The sequence below is a fragment of the Brassica oleracea genome, chromosome C6 (assembly GCF_000695525.1).
Source record: "Brassica oleracea var. oleracea cultivar TO1000 chromosome C6, BOL, whole genome shotgun sequence".
In the NCBI taxonomy this organism is placed as follows: domain Eukaryota; kingdom Viridiplantae; phylum Streptophyta; class Magnoliopsida; order Brassicales; family Brassicaceae; genus Brassica; species Brassica oleracea.
The window spans coordinates 31,827,942-31,848,111 of record NC_027753.1 but is presented as its reverse complement, the minus strand read 5'-3'; the positions used below and the strand labels follow the sequence as shown (position 1 = coordinate 31,848,111).

General features: G+C 36.5%; 4 protein-coding genes across 10 annotated transcripts; 2 read left to right on the top strand and 2 right to left on the bottom strand.

The window, feature by feature from the left end:
• Positions 1-2,111: 2,111 nt before the first annotated feature.
• LOC106298014 (protein C2-DOMAIN ABA-RELATED 2-like) lies at positions 2,112-3,135 on the bottom strand. The gene is made up of 3 exons (XM_013734118.1): positions 2,926-3,135; positions 2,369-2,464; positions 2,112-2,273 (listed from the first exon to the last, which is right to left on the bottom strand). Exons 1-3 carry the CDS (start codon positions 3,034-3,036, stop codon positions 2,112-2,114), a joined length of 369 nt encoding a protein of 122 aa, XP_013589572.1. The 5' UTR covers positions 3,037-3,135.
• Positions 3,136-5,174: 2,039 nt separating this feature from the next.
• On the top strand, positions 5,175-8,021 carry LOC106299924 (T-complex protein 1 subunit alpha-like). 7 transcript variants are annotated; one of them, XM_013735946.1, is made up of 12 exons: positions 5,187-5,543; positions 5,753-5,817; positions 5,937-6,043; positions 6,136-6,182; positions 6,260-6,316; positions 6,401-6,426; positions 6,514-6,644; positions 6,729-6,791; positions 6,872-6,950; positions 7,108-7,203; positions 7,423-7,488; positions 7,588-8,021. In XM_013735946.1, exons 7-12 carry the CDS (start codon positions 6,559-6,561, stop codon positions 7,687-7,689), a joined length of 492 nt encoding a protein of 163 aa, XP_013591400.1. In that variant the 5' UTR covers positions 5,187-5,543; positions 5,753-5,817; positions 5,937-6,043; positions 6,136-6,182; positions 6,260-6,316; positions 6,401-6,426; positions 6,514-6,558; the 3' UTR covers positions 7,690-8,021. The 7 variants fall into 7 exon arrangements, with proteins under 7 accessions (XP_013591396.1, XP_013591395.1, XP_013591394.1 ...); XM_013735945.1 differs by having other exon boundaries at positions 6,136-6,189; XM_013735942.1 differs by lacking the exon at positions 6,260-6,316 and having other exon boundaries at positions 5,175-5,543; positions 6,136-6,196; positions 6,374-6,426.
• Positions 8,022-11,776: 3,755 nt separating this feature from the next.
• Positions 11,777-15,324, bottom strand: LOC106299922 (ethylene receptor 1). Its single transcript, XM_013735937.1, has 7 exons — positions 15,185-15,324; positions 14,075-14,994; positions 13,634-14,002; positions 12,918-13,175; positions 12,713-12,840; positions 12,442-12,630; positions 11,777-12,370 (listed from the first exon to the last, which is right to left on the bottom strand). Exons 2-7 carry the CDS (start codon positions 14,981-14,983, stop codon positions 12,013-12,015), a joined length of 2,211 nt encoding a protein of 736 aa, XP_013591391.1. The 5' UTR covers positions 14,984-14,994; positions 15,185-15,324; the 3' UTR covers positions 11,777-12,012.
• Positions 15,325-17,131: 1,807 nt separating this feature from the next.
• On the top strand, positions 17,132-19,945 carry LOC106296655. The gene is made up of 13 exons (XM_013732840.1): positions 17,132-17,325; positions 17,481-17,768; positions 17,870-18,013; positions 18,091-18,164; positions 18,244-18,320; positions 18,404-18,475; positions 18,547-18,615; positions 18,697-18,746; positions 18,825-18,933; positions 19,021-19,092; positions 19,178-19,281; positions 19,403-19,478; positions 19,559-19,945. The coding sequence occupies exons 2-13, from the start codon at positions 17,512-17,514 to the stop codon at positions 19,748-19,750; spliced, it is 1,296 nt and encodes a 431-aa protein (XP_013588294.1). The 5' UTR covers positions 17,132-17,325; positions 17,481-17,511; the 3' UTR covers positions 19,751-19,945.
• Positions 19,946-20,170: the final 225 nt, after the last annotated feature.

The following is a 20,170-nucleotide window of genomic DNA, read 5'->3' as shown; positions in this document are numbered from 1 at the left end:
TTGATACGAATGTGATCTCGATATCTCGAAATGTTGTTTTTCATGAACATATTTTTCCCCTCAAGAATGCTGCTTTGCCTCCTGATGATTTGTTTACTAAGATCATATTGCCTTTACCAACTCCTGTTGCATTAGATAGTGATTCTATTACTCCTAATCAATCTTGTCCTGCATCATCATCTAACTCTAGTGCCGTTAGTTCGTCTTTACCAGTTGTTTCTGGAACAGGTCAAGCTTCATTACTTAGAGATCGACCGCGACGGACTGGTAAGGCTCCACAATACTTATCTGACTATCATTGTTCTCTCATTCAACACACCCCATCTCATTCTTTTCATAAATCAACTTCCACTCCTTTATACCCTATTTCTTCTGTTCTTTCATATTCCAACATCTCTTCGGAATTTCAAAATGCCATTCTTTCAGTTTCTGCTGATACTGTTCCAAGTACATTCAAGCAGGCAATTCTATCTGATCTATGGAAGAAGGCAATGAATACAGAGTTTGATGGTATGAATACAAACAAGACTTACTCTATTGTGACATTACCTCCTGGAAAGAATGTTGTTGGCTGCCGATGGGTTTATGCTCTCAAATATAATGCTGACGGTACGGTGGAGAGACCGCGTGCTCGTTTGGTTGCTCAGGGGTATACACAACAAGAAGGGGTGGATTATACTGATACGTTTTCCCCAGTGGCAAAGATGACTAGTGTCAAGCTGTTATTAGCTCTAGCTGCGAAGAAAGGATGGTCATTGTCTCAGATGGACGTGACTAATGCGTTTTTGCATAGTGAGTTGGATGAGGAGATTTACATGAGTCTTCCTCTTGGTTACACACCAGGACCAGGCGAAGTGTTACCTCCTAATGCTGTTTGTCGTCTACATAAATCCATCTATGGATTAAAACAAGCATCTAGACAGTGGTACACATGTTTCTCCTCTGTTCTGTTGAAGTCTGGTTTTATACAATCTCCTGCCGATCATTCTCTCTTTATATCTCAACAAGGAACCTCTTTCACTGCTGTTTTGGTTTATGTTGATGATATTTTGATTGCGGGGAATGATGATGAAGCTGTCCTTCGCCTGAAGCAAACTCTTCATCACGCCTTTAAGATCAAAGACTTAGGTCAGGCTCGTTTCTTCTTGGGTTTGGAGATTGCAAGGAATTCTACAGGGATCTCTCTGTGTCAACGCAAGTACGCTCTTGATCTTCTTGCTGATACGGGTTTCCTGGCTTCAAAACCATGTGCTGTTCCTTTGGATCCTACTATTCCGATGAGCAGCACTACTGGTATTCCTCTGGAAGATATAACATCTTATCGGGAACTTGTTGGTCGTCTCCTATACTTGACAATCACAAGACCTGACATTACCTTCGCTGTTCATCGTCTCAGTCAGTTTCTTTCAGCACCTACTGATGTACACTTACGTGCGGCTCATCATGTCCTGCGATATCTGAAATCTAATCCAGGCCAAGGATTGTTCTATGCGGCTGATGCAGAGTTGTGTTTGAATGCGTTCTCTGACGCTGACTGGGCTACATGTCCTGATACAAGACGCTCTGTGACTGGTTTTTGCATCTACTTGGGTTCTTCTTTGATTAGCTGGAAATCAAAGAAGCAGTGCACTATCAGTCGTAGTAGTACTGAGGCAGAGTATCGTAGTATGGCTATGACGACTTGTGAATTGATCTGGTTACAACAGCTTCTTACTGATCTTCATGTTGCAGTCACTGCTCAAGCTAAACTCTTCTGTGATAACAAGTCGGCAATGCATATTGCTAACAACCCTGTGTTCCATGAGCGTACGAAACATATCGAGGTTGATTGTCATACCATTCGCGATCAGGTCAAGAAAGGATTCATCTCTCTTCATCATGTTACTACGACGAATCAACATGCTGATGTCTTGACCAAGGCTCTCCATCCGGGTCCTTTCCATTCATTGATCAACCGAATGTCTCTTTCAAGCCTTTATACTCCTTCTTGAGTTTCATGGCTTGAGGGGGGTATATTAGTGTATATACTTAGTTACTATACGAGTATAGGGTGTTACTATACTCATTCTATATACGGTATAAATACCCCACTTGTACATGACTTTCATTAATTAATAAAAGATACAGTTTAAGTTTGGATTACTCTTAATAGTTCCTTCGGGGAGTCCTCTGAACTGGTTTTGGATCCTGATGGCTTCAAGGAATGGATCAATGTGAAAAAACGCATCTCCCATCTTATCATCTCTTGAGAACCAGTCCCTATCGTAAACCATCTGTATCATCACAAAAATAATACCCACTTTCTTGTTATGTTCTGTTCTGTTTCTCAAAACTTAGAGCAAGTTGTTGTAATGTTTGATCCACTTACGATTTTGATAGGAAGAACTGGATCAGAAATAGAGAGTGTCAAATCTTCGTTCCATTCTGGATTCAAATTCTTTTTCACCACACGAGTTCGTACTTTCTGTGTCAAAAGAAGAAAAACATAACACCATATATTCAAGTGTAAATTTGTACATGTAAAATAAAATTGATCATTTTATATGGGTGTGACAAGGTCAGAAACAAGAACTACTATTTTGAATGATAAAATCAAATCCTAGGAATTTCTTATTAGTAAAACTCAACTACATTTGACATGTTGATACTTAAAAACTCGCGTTGCATCAAACCTATAATTGAAACACGTATGTATGTTCTGTCTCATTTTTTTTTGTCTCATTATAACACGATAAGTTTTTATATTCACTTTTTAACTGAAATTTTCTCATCAGATACATCAGAAAATCTGAGCAAGACAACCAGATTGGTGACCAAAAAGATCCATATTAAAAAATAAACGGGACAACCTTGAATATATACGGAACCTAAGAAACTGAATTACAAACTCGAAATTCGTGAAAAGTTAGGAGTCTGGAATAATACCTGTTGACCCATTCGAACAATGACGTAAGGATCGCTACTCTTAGAATCTCTAATGGCGAGATTAACACCTCTAATCACATGAAGTCTTAGAAGGCCTAACATATTCTCCATTTTCGGTTTTTTCCTCTCTCTTTCTTCAGAATGAAAAGCTTTGGTATTTCAGAAATTTAGATTATAAAGAAATTGGCTTGACCGAAAATTTTGTAATTGACTGACATCGTAGCCTCTGAAGTGACTTGCTTCTCTTATAAGCACCTCATATTCAGTCAAAACCAAAGAATAGGTCTTCTGTTCTATTTTCTCTTTTTCGAAATTTCTTATATTTACGAATTATTTAATTATATTTATTTTCTAAACTGATTTATTTCCTTAAGACGCTAGAATGTGTGATAAAAAAATGACTTATTCTTGGGTTCACTTCCTAGGGTGAACCTCTAGATTCACCAACCAATAGATTGTGTTATTTCATATTCGATATTTTTTAAAAAAGGAAACAAAATATTTTCAAATTATATTATCTTTTTTAAATTAAAAGGTAAAAATAAAAAAATAGTAGTAATTACAAAAAAAAATATTTTTAACGTCGTCAGCAAAACATTAAACCCTAAATCCTAAACCCTAAACCCTTGGGTAAACCCTAAATTCTAGGAGAAATCTTAAACTCTAAATCAAAATCACTAAACACTAAAACACTCAAGGGTTTAGGGTTTAGAGTATTAGGGCTTAGTGTTTTTATTTAGAGTTTATGATTTATCCAAGGCTTTAGGGTTTACCCAAGAGTTTAGAGTTTACCCATGGGTTTAGGATTTACCCAAGTGTTTAGGGTTTACCTAAGGGTTTAGGGTTTAAGATTTAGGGTTTAGGGATTAGGATTTAGGGTTTAGTGTTTTGGTGACGACGTTAAAAAGATTTTTTTTTTAATGGTTTTTCAGTAACTACTATTTTCTTTTTAAACATAATATAATTTGATAATATTTTATTTCTTTTTTTAAAAGATATCGAATTTAAAATAATGAAATCCTATTGGTTGGTAGGGGGTGAACCCAAAAATAACTCTAAAAAAATTACTTTACATATTTAGCTTTATATATATAGATATGCCCAAAACGATAACATTCCATATTTACTCCAAATCCCTTCCAGGCCTTGAAGCTTTTACTATGACGCGGCTTGCACGCGTCAATCAGTTCAGATGGGGTTTAATTCTGATAATGGTTCATTGAATGAGTGCTTAAACCCGGGAAAAAATAGATGTTAAATACGAGTATATAGAAGATTACATACTCGCATTAGTAGAAAAACGAAAATCTATACACAATCATAAATTAAAAAATCAATTAATTATAAAATACGTTACTGTAATTTGTAAGCAAATAACAACAATCAAAAATGATTTTTAGTGATAAAACACTCTTCAAACTAATTTTGAATTGGAAGGAAATCCCTAAGTTAGCTTCTTCTTTTTTTTGTGTTTTATCCTTCAACTTATAAACTGTTAATGTATGTCATTCTCTTTTTACAATTTTGTGACAAAATGTGATAGACCTTAATAATTAATAACTTAAAAATTTATTGGAGGATTTTCTTCTTATTCAAACATAGTTGAAAATTATTATTAATAAAAGTCATTTTTGACAACATAAAAATCATTTTTATAAAAGTCAGTTTAAAAAAGAAATAAAAAGTGCTGACAAAAAAAAAAAAAGAAGAAATAAAAAGTTAACTTTTCTCTAAATATGATTTTCTGCTGACTACTAATACTGGCTTTAGACTAAATGACTGTAAACTAACTATAGGACAATGAAAAGACAAAAAAAAAAAAGCTATAGGACAATGGTAGCCTCAGTAGAAAAAGAATAGGTTGCAGAACTAATCAAAGAAAATTCCGCTATCGAATACGAAGAGTTTCAAGTTATAGAAAATTCCGCTATCGACTAGCAATTGTCACAGATTATACAAAAAAAAAGTTATAGAAAAAAAGTTAGGTTATTGAATGTGACCTTTTACCAAACGAAAACTTGCGTTAGTTGTCGGGCTTGGTAAAAAGACAAAACTTTTTCTAGCGAGAAACTCATATGAAACAAATTAATTAAACGATACTGCTGCGGGTGTTCTTATATGCCCCCACACATAATATGTCGTTGATTCTAACTCATAACACCGCATCAGTATTATACATGTACGCAACAAAGTTCCATTACTCAATCCAAATTCTAATAAGAATCTATCTAAAGAAGTGTTTCTATCCTTCTTAGGCCCATCCACGTCATCCGCCGGCTAAGAAAGTCGAGCAAGAAGACGGCGCCACGTGTCCATGTTCTGCGTTTCATTAAGTCTCCGCGTGATGGGCTTCAATCGTTTGACGTTATTAGGCTTTTCGACTTCGTCAGTTTTCCAGCCCGACGAGCCTTCCTCTCTAATCTCCTCCTTTACGCCGTCTCATCTTCAGGATTCATCCTCTCTCTACGATCTATCGCGACGTCTGATCTTCATCTTCATCACCTAAGCGGTTCCTGTTATGGATTCTTCGTATTGAATCCCTTATTAATTCAATCAACACCGATATAGTCTTGAATGTATGTTCTTCAGCTAGGCGGTTTATCAGGGAATATAAAAAGGTAACAATTCCTCATCTTTGAAACCATCTTATCAATCTGTTCAAACAACAAAATAAATTTTTTTTTTGAGAGAGGGTTAACTCCAGAGCTTTTCGTGTGGGTTGATATGCTCTTGATGAACTTTTTAATCAAAAATTTTGTTTCACCTATTTGGGAGATGATTTCGCGTATGTTTGTTGATTGTGTTTCTATTTGTTCATGTTTTGCAGGATCCTTGATAGTCTCCGTTTTACTTCTTCGCCTTCACCATCAATCATCGCAGCTCCTCTGGCCGGTTAGTTTTCTTCTTCTCTTAGTGGAGCAAAATATGATCTATTATTCATATATATTGATATTCTAATTCGATTAGATTAAATTCTACGCTAGATTGAGAAACTCGAGTTGGTGTTATAGATGAGCATTTGGGGTTTCTTCAGTTGGTTCAAAGTATATGGCTGCTTCAATCTCAACAAGACTCATTCTCACTGTTGGATCCTAGGCAGTATTAGTACGCAGCAGCGGTATTATCTCAGTTTCTAAGCTCTTTCTTATATGCAAAACGTGAACCTTTTTTCTTTGGATCTCTAATTGCTTCTCTGTCTCTTTGGAACAGCAAATGCATCTGGAAATTGTTTAACCTCACTTCCATGTAATCTCAAGGTTGATGGTAGGAGGTGAAAAATCTTGATTTCTGTTTCTTTGCATTTTTCTGATAATCATTCTGAATCTCGATATAGATATATAGAGACTTGAAATTCTTACGAGATATTTTAGAAGTGATCATAACACACCAGGTAACTGAAAAGCTATTTATTCATCGCTTTATCATACTTCTTGACTCATGTTCATAGTGTTATACTTCGGCTTGATCTGCAAAGAAGTAGCAAAGGTCGTTCCTGCTCAGGTTTGTTTATCTCCTTTACAAGATCTATAGTTCATGTGCTGGATACAATTGGTAGTATAAGGTATTCTCTTTATCTTTTCTTTCTAGACCCTGGCTGCTACAAACTTGGCTGATCAAGGACTGACGGAGACCATGCAGAAGCTTCTCATTGTAATGCAAAGACTAGATGACAAGATTGGTCTAATGCTTGAATCAGACGGCGAGTTCTTCAACAAAAGGTTTCTCTTAAAAAGGGGCAAACTACGCAAGTATCTATGATACCTCTTCTTTCTGACTCATAGTTTTTGGGGTTGTTTGACCAGGTGGGGCTTCTTTTCACGTGCTGGTTTGTGGGACAAAAGATACTTGATGAGACAAATCGAAAAGTACGGATACCTCTTCTCTGCTTTTTCTGAGCAACTTGTAGTATATCTCTCACACTTCCTTCTCTCAAAATTGGTTTCAGGTATGCTGACATATACACATCAAGAGTATCCAACTTCCTCAACTACACACCCTTCATGTATTTCCACTCGCAGGAGCAGGTACAAAGCTTTAGATCAAATTGTCAGAATAAGTAGTGAGGAAATGTGAATTTATGTGGTGGACGTTTATAATGTTTTTCTGTAAGCATAACTGTGTAAGTTCTCTGTAGTGACCGTCTCTGCCGCTTCAGTTAATTACTTCTGTTGTATTATATAGGTCGAAAAGCTTGGGAAAGTTCCATTGATAAACTGTGCTAAAACCAGCATGTCCACCAAACTGATATCTGGTGACAGCGACTTCTTTGCCAACTTGGTATGCTTTCATTTCTCATTCCTTTGTTCGCAAAGCATTAGTGTTGTGAGTTGTGTTATTAATTCCTATGTTTACTCTCTGTGTAGTCTGGGGGACTCTTTTCTACATAAGTCTGCTATAGAATTTCCTTCTAAATTGTGGGATCCGTTTATAATTTCTTGCAATTCTGGCTGATTACTCCATGTTTCTGAACTGTTATAATCACCTTTTTTCTTCAAGGTTGTGGATGCCGTTCTATCAGTGAAGATGACAAATCAGCGAGGGGAGATAAAGTACCCTATCAAGGTCTGTTTATTCTCTTCTGTCAAAGTTTAAAAATAGCATCTGAAGTCAGGATGATATTTTAATCGTTAATTAAACATTTTCTGCTTACTTACCTTATAGGGGATCAATATTCTGAAAGCTCATGGACAAAGTGCGCGAGACAGCTATTTGTTGAAAGAATATGCACTCAATACTGGCAGCGCTGCCCAAGGATGCCATTAAGAGTGTCTCCAGCCAAGATTGCTTGCCTTGACTTCAATCTTCAGAAGACAAAAATGCAGCTGGGTGCCCAAGTTGTTGTTAACGATCCACGAGAACTTGAAAAAATTCGTCAAAAAGTATTTTTTTTTACTGTTTTCCGTTAACTGCAATTGGTTTGTTAAGCGCTGGCTCAAACTTGATGTAATCTTTTATACGAAGAAGTATGGATAGATGTGTAATAGTAGAAATTCTGAAGCTCAAAGCCTCTATTTTTGTATAAATGTGTAATATTCATATTCTCTGAACTAAGTTGAAGCTGGCCTTGGTTGGTTAGCGTAATGTTACTGCTTTGATTTCTTGAGTATCTTTTGTGTGCTTCTCAGTTTCTTCTTCACAATCTTGACATCAGAAGCGGTGTGTACAAAGACTATTTGTAGAAAACATTCTCTCAAAACATAAGAGAGAGAGAGACAAACTTAATGTAAACTGTTAAATCTAGGGAAAACGGCATGTCTAATATGACTAAATATTACCATAACTTAGATATATCAACATGTAAATAAATTTTCAACTTCTTAAAAATTCAGACATCATACATTTTGTTTAAAATTTTGTTATATTTTTACATATTAAAGTTTTGATGTTTCTTGATTAAAATGGATTGTTTAAAACTTTACAGTTAAAACTACTATTGAATGATAAAAAGATTTTGATAAATACTATTTTGAATATTTTGACATGCTTAAGGAAATGTATTGAAAATGCTCTTTTAAGTTATTTTTAATTTATTTTTATTATTTTGACATATATAGTTTTAGCGTTTTATGATTTTTTTTTTCTTTTTGTTAGTTTTTCCGATAATTTATTTATATTTTTTTATTTGATTTTGAAATTATAGTTTTTAATAAAAGTAACATTTAAGAAAACAACTAAGATATCAATTTGACACTTTTATTGGTGATTTTTATTATTTATTAGTATAAATGATATGTTATTATTTAGTATAAACGATGGGCTATTTTCTTTTCTTTTTTTTTGTCTATGTAGACATTCTTAGAACCTTTAAATCAATTCTATTTTATATATTAGGTAGATATGCGCGGGATGTTGATTGTCGTGTGATGTATGTAATTATATTATTGTATATTTTCACAAAATTGAACTTGGTAACCATATAAAAAAGAATTATTTTTTAAATTTAATTTTCATTTATGTTGGTCGGAGTTTGAGAAGACATGAAAAAATAATATTTAAATGGATTTTTTTCTTTTTTGTTCTTAGGAATTTTTTGCTATTTTTTTTTTAAATGGTTAACTCCTGTGTTACGCCTTTTGTTTTTCTTTTTCAAGTTGCAATCAAAGGTATGCCATGTGGATTTTTGTTCCTTTCCCAACTTGTAATAGAATCTATTGTTTGTTTCATTTGAAATTTGATTTATTGTTTGCAATTAATTAATGTTTCTTCTTCAGCAGCTATCATCAAAACTGCGAAAACCACGTATATTTGTCATCTTCCGGTAACTGAATAGCTCAAAAAGTGTGAATCTTTGCATTGTGAATCTGAGTCCTCAAGTGGAGATTGAGGTGTTTGATTCTCAGATGGTACAAAAAATAGAGAATGTGGTTTTAGGAGCTTTTATATGGTGGATATGCTCTGTTACTCTTTTCTCCTTTTTGCTATTTTACTTAGTATTTTTGAGCTGAAAGAAAACCAAAAAATACAGAATGTGATTTTAGATTCTGTTACTTCAAGAATAAGTAGCAAAAAAATTTGAGAACAAAAAAAGAAAAGAAAATCCATTTAAGATATTATTTTACATGTTTTCTCAAACTCCGACCAACATAAATAAAAATTAAATTTTACAAATAATTTTTTTTTCTTATGTGGTTACCAAGTTCAACTTTACGAAAAATCTACAATAATATAATTACATACATCACACGACAATTTTATGAAAATCTACAATAATATAATTGTGTACTTTAAAATACATGTATATTTTATATTATATGGGTCAAATATATTAATTAAATAACTAATATTACATAAATAATTTTATAATTAATTATACATTTTAACTCAAACAATTTTTAACAATAATCTACTGTAAAAACTAAATTTAGTAAAAACATGAGATAATCTACGTAAGTATATAAAATTAAAGGAAAAATATGTGAATTTAATTTACAAGTTTGTTTCTTCTAACAAAAATGAAAAAAAAAATCTCACAGGTTTTTTTTATGATCATCCAACTCCAAAAAATCATAAGAAATGATGTAATGTGACGTCCAATTCTTAATATATAATTAAAACATAGATTATTTAACAAAATAAAATCATCTTAAACCTTTTAATAAAAAAAAAAAAGAAAATCATATTTTAAAAAATAACAAGTAATATTTATTTTAAAAAAATTATAACTAAGTTTTCAAATAACATGGTTTAGTTAAGGGCAAATCTCCAAAATAGCACATTTCTATGTTTATATCACAAAAATAGCACTCAAAAACCAAAATGACCAAAATAGCATTTTATCTTTTGAAAATTTTAATTTTTTTATTTTTCAAAATTTGAAATCTTATCCCCAAAACCTCATTTCTCAACTCTAAACCCTAAACCCTAAACTCTAAACCCTAAACCCTAAACCCTAAACTCTAAACCCTAAATGTTTCGTTATTCCCTCGGTTTCTATAATATCATCCAAAACGCGCTCCTCCCCCCTCCTAATATGTCGTTGATTCTAACTCATAACACCGCATCAATATTATACATGTACGCAACAAAGTTCCATTACTCAATCCAAATTCTAATAAGAATGTAACTATATATAATGATACAACACAAGTCAGATAGACATGTTACCGTCAACATCTTGTTCCTTTGTAAACCGGAATCCAACACAGTCCGGTCTAGTTTTTTTTGTGTTTCGTTATTCCCTCGGTTTCTATAATATCATCCAAAACGCGCTCCTCCCCCCTCCTAATATGTCGTTGATTCTAACTCATAACACCGCATCAATATTATACATGTACGCAACAAAGTTCCATTACTCAATCCAAATTCTAATAAGAATGTAACTATATATAATGATACAACACAAGTCAGATAGACATGTTACCGTCAACATCTTGTTCCTTTGTAAACCGGAATCCAACACAGTCCGGTCTAGTTTTTTTTGTGTTTCGTTATTCCCTCGGTTTCTATAATATCATCCAAAACGCGCTCCTCCCCCCTCCTAATATGTCGTTGATTCTAACTCATAACACCGCATCAATATTATACATGTACGCAACAAAGTTCCATTACTCAATCCAAATTCTAATAAGAATGTAACTATATATAATGATACAACACAAGTCAGATAGACATGTTACCGTCAACATCTTGTTCCTTTGTAAACCGGAATCCAACACAGTCCGGTCTAGTTTTTTTTGTGTTTCGTTATTCCCTCGGTTTCTATAATATCATCCAAAACGCGCTCCTCCCCCCTCCTAATATGTCGTTGATTCTAACTCATAACACCGCATCAATATTATACATGTACGCAACAAAGTTCCATTACTCAATCCAAATTCTAATAAGAATGTAACTATATATAATGATACAACACAAGTCAGATAGACATGTTACCGTCAACATCTTGTTCCTTTGTAAACCGGAATCCAACACAGTCCGGTCTAGTTTTTTTTGTGTTTCGTTATTCCCTCGGTTTCTATAATATCATCCAAAACGCGCTCCTCCCCCCTCCTAATATGTCGTTGATTCTAACTCATAACACCGCATCAATATTATACATGTACGCAACAAAGTTCCATTACTCAATCCAAATTCTAATAAGAATGTAACTATATATAAGGATACAACACAAGTCAGATAGACATGTTACCGTCAACATCTTGTTCCTTTGTAAACCGGAATCCAACACAGTCCGGTCTAGTTTTTTTTGTGTTTCGTTATTCCCTCGGTTTCTATAATATCATCCAAAACGCGCTCCTCCCCCCTCCTAATATGTCGTTGATTCTAACTCATAACACCGCATCAATATTATACATGTACGCAACAAAGTTCCATTACTCAATCCAAATTCTAATAAGAATGTAACTATATATAAGGATACAACACAAGTCAGATAGACATGTTACCGTCAACATCTTGTTCCTTTGTAAACCGGAATCCAACACAGTCCGGTCTAGTTTTTTTTGTGTTTCGTTATTCCCTCTGGTTTTATAATATCATCCAAAACGCTCTCCCCCACCCCCACAATCTCTGTACGTGTTACACATTAACCGATGTTCTAACGGGGGAGAGAAAGCGGGGACAGTGTCCCTCTCCGGCAACGTCCTCTTACATGGCCTCGTATAGAACCCGATGTTCTAGAAGATCAGACAGAACGTTCCTCATGTTGTCTAGCGACACGGGTTTGAGCAGCACGCCGTCTAGACCAAAGCTCATGCATTTCTCCTTTGTGGGTTTGTCGGTGTTACCAGTGAGCGCCGCGAGCAGTGTCATTTGGTGGCGTTTAGTGAATTTCTCGTGTATACGGAGAGCGATCTGGTAGTTTTCGGCCCCGGGGGTGCACACGTCCATGAAGACCACTCTGTGCTCATGGGATACAACTCTGAGACACTCCTCGTTTGAACTCACCGTGGTCACTTCGCATCCAAGGTGTACAAGAAGTCCCTTCGTCACCATTCTACTTACCCTGCGACCAAAAGCAAACATCAAATCTGATAACAAACAGCAGAAAGATAGAACTAATAGGCTTATACTAACCCATTCTCATCCATGACAAGAACCTTAAGTCCAGCGAAATTAACATGCTGTGGATTGGCTGGAACTTTTGGTATGCCAGACTGTTTAGATTCGTTTGAAATTCCAAGTTTAACATCAAAGATAGCAGTGCATCCTTTTCCAACACCTTCGCTCTCAATCCAAATGTTACCCTCCATCAGATTCACAAACCTTTGTCAAATGTGCAAACTATATCAATACCATTAGAGACGAAAACAAGAACGAAAAGTAACGACACTAAATAAGGCTCAACCTCTTGGAGATGGCGAGACCAAGCCCACTACCTCCCGAGCTTCTTGTCGCTAAAGACTGTGTTTGAGCAAATTTAGTGAATAGCTTGGGAATGTCCTGTGGATTTATTCCTGCTCCCAAGTCTTTTACCTATGGTTGAATAATCGTCAATAGTAAGATCTATGAAAGTACTCTCATCCGTGGTTTATGGGACCAAAGATACTAACCTTTACTCTCAAGTAGAAATGACTCCCAGTTGGCACCACGAAAAAGTCTGGAGGAGCTCGGTTGTCTGACTTTGTGACAAGAGCAGTTACGGAGATACTACCTTGTTTGGAGAACTTCACAGCATTACCAACTATGTTTAATATTATCTGCATTAGCCGTTTCTCATCCCCAACTACAAACTCTGGCAAATCTGGTGCGAGGTTTAGTGTGATGGGCAGTTTCTTAATAACGGCTATAGGCTTAATCAGATTCAGGACCTGCAACAACATTCAGAAATTTCAACCAAAACTCTAACTTTTAAAACATGAAGCTGTTCTAAAGTATACAAACAATGACATGCAGGAGTAGGCATGCGGCCGAACCAAAATTCTCCGTTAGTTCAGTTAGTTCAGTTCAGTTCGGTAGGTTTATAAAAACTTTGATTTTCAGTTCGGTATTCGATTAGTTTGGTTTTTCAAAAAAAAAATTTTGTTAAACAAATTTTAAACCGAACCAACTGAAATTACCAAAATTTTAAACCAAAATTACCCGAATTTAATCAAAATATAATCGAAAACAAAAACTCCGGTTAATTTCGGTAAAAAATTTAAAAACGGAACTATCGGAATACTGACCAAACTTTTTCCGGTTCAATTTGGCAAAATCTTGGTCGAACCAAACTACCTGAACTACCCAAACCCGCAGGCCTATGCAGGAGGAAAAGATATCGTGTTACCTCTCTAAATAAAGTATGAAGATTGAATGTCCCGAGCTCAAGTTGAAGACTTCCATCTTCAAGCCTTGAAAGATCCAAGACATCATTCATCAAAGTTGCCAAAAGGCTACTGCTTTTCAGTACCGTCTCCACCATCAATCTCTGTTCAGGTGTTAACTCCGTTTCTTGAAGTAAGGAAGAGAGCGCAATGATCGCATGCATTGGCGTCCGCATCTCATGGTTCATAACCGCCAGGAAATCATTTCGTGCACGGATCGCTGTTTCCGCTTCTCGTCTCGCTATATCAAGAGCCACATTCTGCTCCATCAGAAGGTCCCTAGCTCGCATCGACTCTTCAAGAATCGCAGCATGTGAGAGAGCTACCGCCACCTACAAATAAAAAAAAGAGTTCAGACAAGCTCAACATCAGACATTAACTGAGCTCCAAAGTGTGTACATTACCTGATCCGCAACGACTTCGACTAGCTCCAGCTCATGAACATGCCACTGCCTCGCACTATCCGAAGGAAGCATCAACACCATAAGAGCGTATCGCTTCGTCGAAAGCTCAGGCCAGTCGTTAATCTGAAAATTCGAAAGGTGAAGAAGCGGGACCCTCACGGCCACCACCTCCCCGAGCAGATACTTCCCGGAGACAGGTCTCAGCCTCGCCACGGGCGAGTTAGGAGATATCTTCACAGCTCTACTAGTACCAAACACTTGGTTAATCACCGGCAACTGAATAGGCACCGTGTACTCAACCGGATGCTGCTGACGAAGCGTATACGAAAGCTGCAACTCCAAACCAGTCCTAGTCGGCATCCACAACGCACACTCCTCCAACGCCAACGTCCTCCCAAGCTCAACTAGTGTGGTTTTCAAGATCGTGTGCCTATCCAGCGTGCTTCTAATCTCATGAGTCAGCATCCTCACGTGCCTCCCAGTCTCCTCCTGAGTCCGGATTAATCCCATCTCTCTGTCCAGCTCAGCAGCCTTGTTTTTCAAGAAGAGCTCACGCGTCTTGACGCTGAGGAGGTCCGGGATGATGTGGACGAGCATCAGGGCAGTAGCGCAGGAGACGACGGCGGTTAAGACCTTGGCGGTGGTCATCACGAGGGCAACGGTTCGTGAATGGGTGGTGAAGGTCCATAGGTTGATGAGGTGGGTGGCGCCGCAGAGGACGATGAAGGCGCCGAACTGGACGAGGACCCATCTGTAAGGGAAGACGGCTGATTTTTTGACGAAGTAGATGAGTTCGAGGGGGATTGAGAAGTAGGCGACGGCGATGAAGAAGTCTGAGATGTATTGGTACTTCATTAGGAGCTCGTCGGCTGGCCATTGAGGCTCGATGCAGTTGCAGACTTCCATCATATGGTTTGAGACTGTAACAGAAATCGAGAAATTAGGGTTTATATGTAACGGATCAAACTCGATTACGTTCTGTTTCGTAAACGTGAGTAGCTGGAACAGAAGAATTCGAATCGAAATCGATATGCAGAATAGTTCGTGATAAGATTACAGATGAATTAGATTAATCAATCAGTTTACTATGGGATCGGAGAAGAAGCTTACTTGATCGGGAAAATGAATCGAATCGAATCGATTTGGGATTTTGAGAGAGAGAGACGACGGAGGAGGAGCAAGAAGAAGAAGGCGTTGGCAGCCTTTTTTATCAAGTCCAAAGAAAAAATGGTTGGGTTGGGTTTAACACTTCTCTCTTTAACTCTTTTCTTTTTGGTAGCTGTGTACATAATTTGTTTTTTCTTTTTGGTCTAATGTAATATGAATTTGTTGTCTTTTTAATATGTTATGATGACTAATTTTTCTTGGATTAATTATAGATGGTAAGAAAATTGAGATAATTCGGAAAGAAATCTCCATGCTGGTGAAAGAACTTAGGAACAATGTATACACTTGTGTGTTAGGTGTAGTGAAGTAAAAAATGAGGGGAAAAGGAAAGAAATGTATACACTTTTGTGTAAGATCCAGCACTCTCTCTCTAGATCGACGTTTATCCTCTTCCATATCTATCCTTTAATCACGCCTTCGTCAGTTATTATTACAGTAGTTATAACCTCGTCACGTTCCTTGGTTTATTCTAGTACTTTGACCCATTTTTTGCTTGATAATAGTTTTCCTGGCTACTTTCCCTTTGTCTTAGAACTTTTGACTTGGTATTTTTACACTAGTCATAGTCACTTCCAAATTGTATTTTCTCTTGATCTCTTGAGCCATCTCCTGTTCTGTAATTGTTGATCACTTCAACATTTTAGACCTCCATGATCTAACAAATATATGATTAGTCACATAGACTTTTATTTGCATTTTATATCTTCTCTTCACATTATCATATATGACTACCTGACTCTCCATGTCAGAACACTTTACATCAATCTTCAAAGCCTGAGACCTATAGAGCTTAATGTTGTATCTAATTTTCAGAGAATATCTGAGAACCGCAAGCTTGAAATCTCTTTAAGCTCTTGTTCTGCCTCGTTTTCATCATCGCTAGATGACAAAAGATCGGGAATCCTCTCATCATCCCAAATATTACCTCCATTGTTTACATTAATACTCCCAACTTCCTCATCTCTCGCAGCTTCTCAAAAGTCGTCTTATAAGTTTCATTTTTCTTTGATTTGATACCTAAACCATCATTAGATTCTTCATCATCAAACACATCATAACCATCGTCACCAACAACAATGCAATCGTCTCTACTGCCCGGGTGACGTTAGCGGTCAATATCTCTGTATTCTTCCAACTATGGGCTTTGACGCAATGGAGGAGCTTCAACTCTAGCTCCAAAAACTTCAATTTCAGGCGACTCTCCACTTTGTGATTCACATCAACATTGATGTCCTTCCAACTTTGGGCGTTGATGCGGTAGAGGAGCTTCAACTCCGGCTCCAACATCTTCAGTTTCAGGCGTACTTTCAGTTATCAAGACGCCATTGTCTCCGACAACATGTGTCTCAGGTTCTCGTCAACTGCTCCGAGACTCTTCAACATTCTCCCGACTAAGTAGTCTCTTGTGTGACTTGAAGTAAACGAAGTGCTTGACATATAAGAACCAGCTGAATATGCATTAAATTAGCCATCCCCACCAAGAAGTTCACCTATGAAAACAAACCGGTGAATATGATGGAATTACTAGTTAAACAGTTTGTAATTTTGAATTGTAACCAGTTCAACAACTATAAATTAATACCAACAATTTTAATTTCTTTTCTCCCTAGCCAGATTTCCTATCAACTACTCTTGGTAACACATTTAATCGTCCACAATCACACGATATCAAAACTGAAATGACGTCTACGTGTGGTATCAATACGGCAAAAGACAGTTGAATCACATGAATCTCTGGAAAAAGTACTTGGAGATATTAAAAAAAAATTGAATGAAGTCAAATCCACCTAATTCGATAATTGCCGACCGAGCATATGACTATATGAGTAGAGGTTCCACACTGTAGAAATGGGACCAAAGATATTAAAAGGAGGAAGGAGTGGATCCCATACGTAACAAGGACAAGAGATTGAAAATAGAAACCTACGGGTATGGTTGGCTCACACTGGGCCACAAGTAACCCTTGTGGTTACAAATCTTCACTCCCATCTATAATTCTCCTTCTCTGTCTTCTTCCTCTTCTTCTCTAACGTTAACATATCCCCTTTGGATTTGATCTTATTCCACTTCATCTATCTCACAAGGTTAGTCTCTCTCTCTGCATCAAAAATTCAATCTTTATGATTCCTTATCATAAATTATGGATTTTTCCTTGATGGGTTTGTGCTAGATTACCTTTACAATCAAGAATTTGAGTTTCATCGAATTGATCTCAAAGCTGCTTACTTTTGGTTTACAGAGATAAGTTGTTAGGTTTGTGTTATATCCCAATGGCTCTTAACGTGAGCAAAGTTGTTCCCCGTAGTCCCATTTTAGCGAAGAGGGTTAACGCTTCAAGATCTCAAAGGGTCTTGCTAGCTTTCTCACCCAAAAAGGGCTCCTCCTCTGCTGAAGAATTACTACAAGGTCTTTCTTGTACAAAGCCTGTCACTTTTGTTACTTCTCGTAGATCTTCTTCTTCTTCTACTTTGTGTTTTCTTGGGAAGTCTCAAGACACTGAAACTAAACCACACGAGGATCCCCCTAAGTAAGTTAAGATCTTTTGGTTCTTACTTCTTATCCTCCATAGATCAAACTAGTCTGCTTTTTTCCTGTGTTAGCTGATGAGTTTCTTGGTGGTGTTTTCAGCTCTCAAATTGTACAAAAGGAAGGTGAGAAGAAAGTGATGCCAAGTAGAAGAAGCAGCTCAAGCCAGGTTTTGGTGGAGTATGTGTCTAATGATGCTAAATTTGTTAATGAAAGGGCTCGTAGTGACTTTGTTCTTCTTTCTCGGTATATTCCTCATTATCCTGCGTTTTTAAACATTACTTGTCATTGGAGAAGGTCTCTTAGGTCCCAAATCTTTTCAGTGGCATTATGAGACTTGACGCTCGTGCGCGTCAGGACGTTGCTATTCTTGGTTCAGGGTTCCTTAAACTTGATGGTAAGTTCTGTAATTCTAGATTCTCAATCCAAGATTTGGTTCTGTCACATCTAATTTATCTTTTGGGTTTATCATGTAGCTCGGGCAAGAGAAGATACAGAGAAAATAGACCGTAATGTCAAGAGAAAGGCCGAGCGCCTTCATCATATTGCTAGTGTATGCTTATCCTCTCATTTATACATTCACAGATATGTACTTTTATCTATGTTTTATTTCTCTTTATTGGTTTATGTCAATAGATATTAAAGAACATAGCTCAGTCTAAGTTGAAAAATGCCGCTGATAAGCATTGGAGTGACGGCGCCTTAGAGGTATGTATGCCCATCCGTTTCATTTTCTGTGAAGTTTTTGTGTAACTAATCAGTGTATGTATCTTTTCTAGGCTGATTTGAGGCGTGCAGATTATCGTGCTAAACAACGGGCAATGGAGGATGCATTAATGGCTTTAGAGGTAAAAGCAAAGTGTGATATGTTATAGTACTGATGTTTTTTGGATTATTTTTGGTAATGGTTACACTTGTTGTGGTTGTAGTTCATCAAGAACATTCATGATATGATGGTGCAAAAAATGGTTGACAGCTTGTAAGAAAGATGCATACATCCTTGACACTTGTTGTTGCTTGAAAGCAAGATCTTAATTTATTATTGTCATTTTGATAGGGTTACATCTGAAATTGGTACCACGGACCGCATATCACTTGAGAAGAATGGCAAAGCTCTAGATTTTTTCCCAGGGGAAGTTTCATCTGATCGCATATCTGCTATTGAGGTCTGATTAAATTGGAAAAAAGAAGGCTATGTGTTCTTAAGTATTCTTCTCTCTCTCTCTGAGGGTTCCTTGTTGATGTTGAAGCAGGAAGCTTACAAGAGTATGGCATCAGCGCTCTCAGAAGCCGATGGAATTATTGACTACACTGACCCTGAAGAGGTCTCTGTCCAAAGCCGGTCTTGTTTTATTTTTCTTTCCTTTGTTACATTCACAGAAATAATGTGTTTTGTTTTTGTTTTAACAGCTTGAGTTGTTAGTCACAACTCTGATAGACCTTGATGCAATGGATGGTAAAAGTAGTGCATCTCTCTTGGCTGAATGCTCAATCTCTCCAGACGTCAATACAAGGTAACGTAAAAACCAAATGTGTTGTGTTACTTATCTTAACAACTTTCTTTGTGTGAGTTCTTCACTATTACACACGTTACAAATGCAAAACGTTGATGACGAAACGCGTTGTTTGGTGTAGAAAAGCGTTGGCTAACGCCTTGGCAGCTGCACCGTCGATGTGGACACTTGGAAATGCAGGCATGGGAGCATTACAGGTAATAAACACTCTTGCAAATCTTGCACTTGATAACTGTTTTTTGCAAATGTTTGATTGTTATCGTCCCATTGGAAGCAGAGGCTTGCGCAAGACAGTAACCCAGCAATTGCAGCAGCTGCTTCGAGAGCGATCATAGCGCTGAAGAAGCAGTGGGAAGTAGAAGAAGGTGACTCACTTAGGTTTATGATGAACTTTGAGAAACCGAGTGATGATGATGATAAAGAAGAAGAAGAAGAAGAAGATGGAGACAGTGACCATGACGAAATCTGAAGAAAATGCATTTTTCATGTAAAAGAATATTAAGTTTGTAGATAATTTAGAGTTCATAATAACTTTAGTTAATACAAAAACGAAATCATATGAAATATGTAACTATGGATGGGTAGAAATATGAGATCCATGCTATATTAAGAACTGCCGAAACCGTCAAAATATTAATTTATATAATATTAATATAACTTGTTATTTTTGTCATCAACTTAAACATATACTCATCAATTTAGACCATGCTAACCAAAAAAAAGATTATGTATTATGAAACCAAAATATTACTCGCATGTATACGTTATTTGAAACTTCCTATAGTACGGAAATCATAAAGGACTTGGAAGCTAAAACTCAAGATGTCATATTTCTAAGACAGATTCTCTTATAACTTTAGAAAGAAAAAAACTAAATTTAAATGAAAGC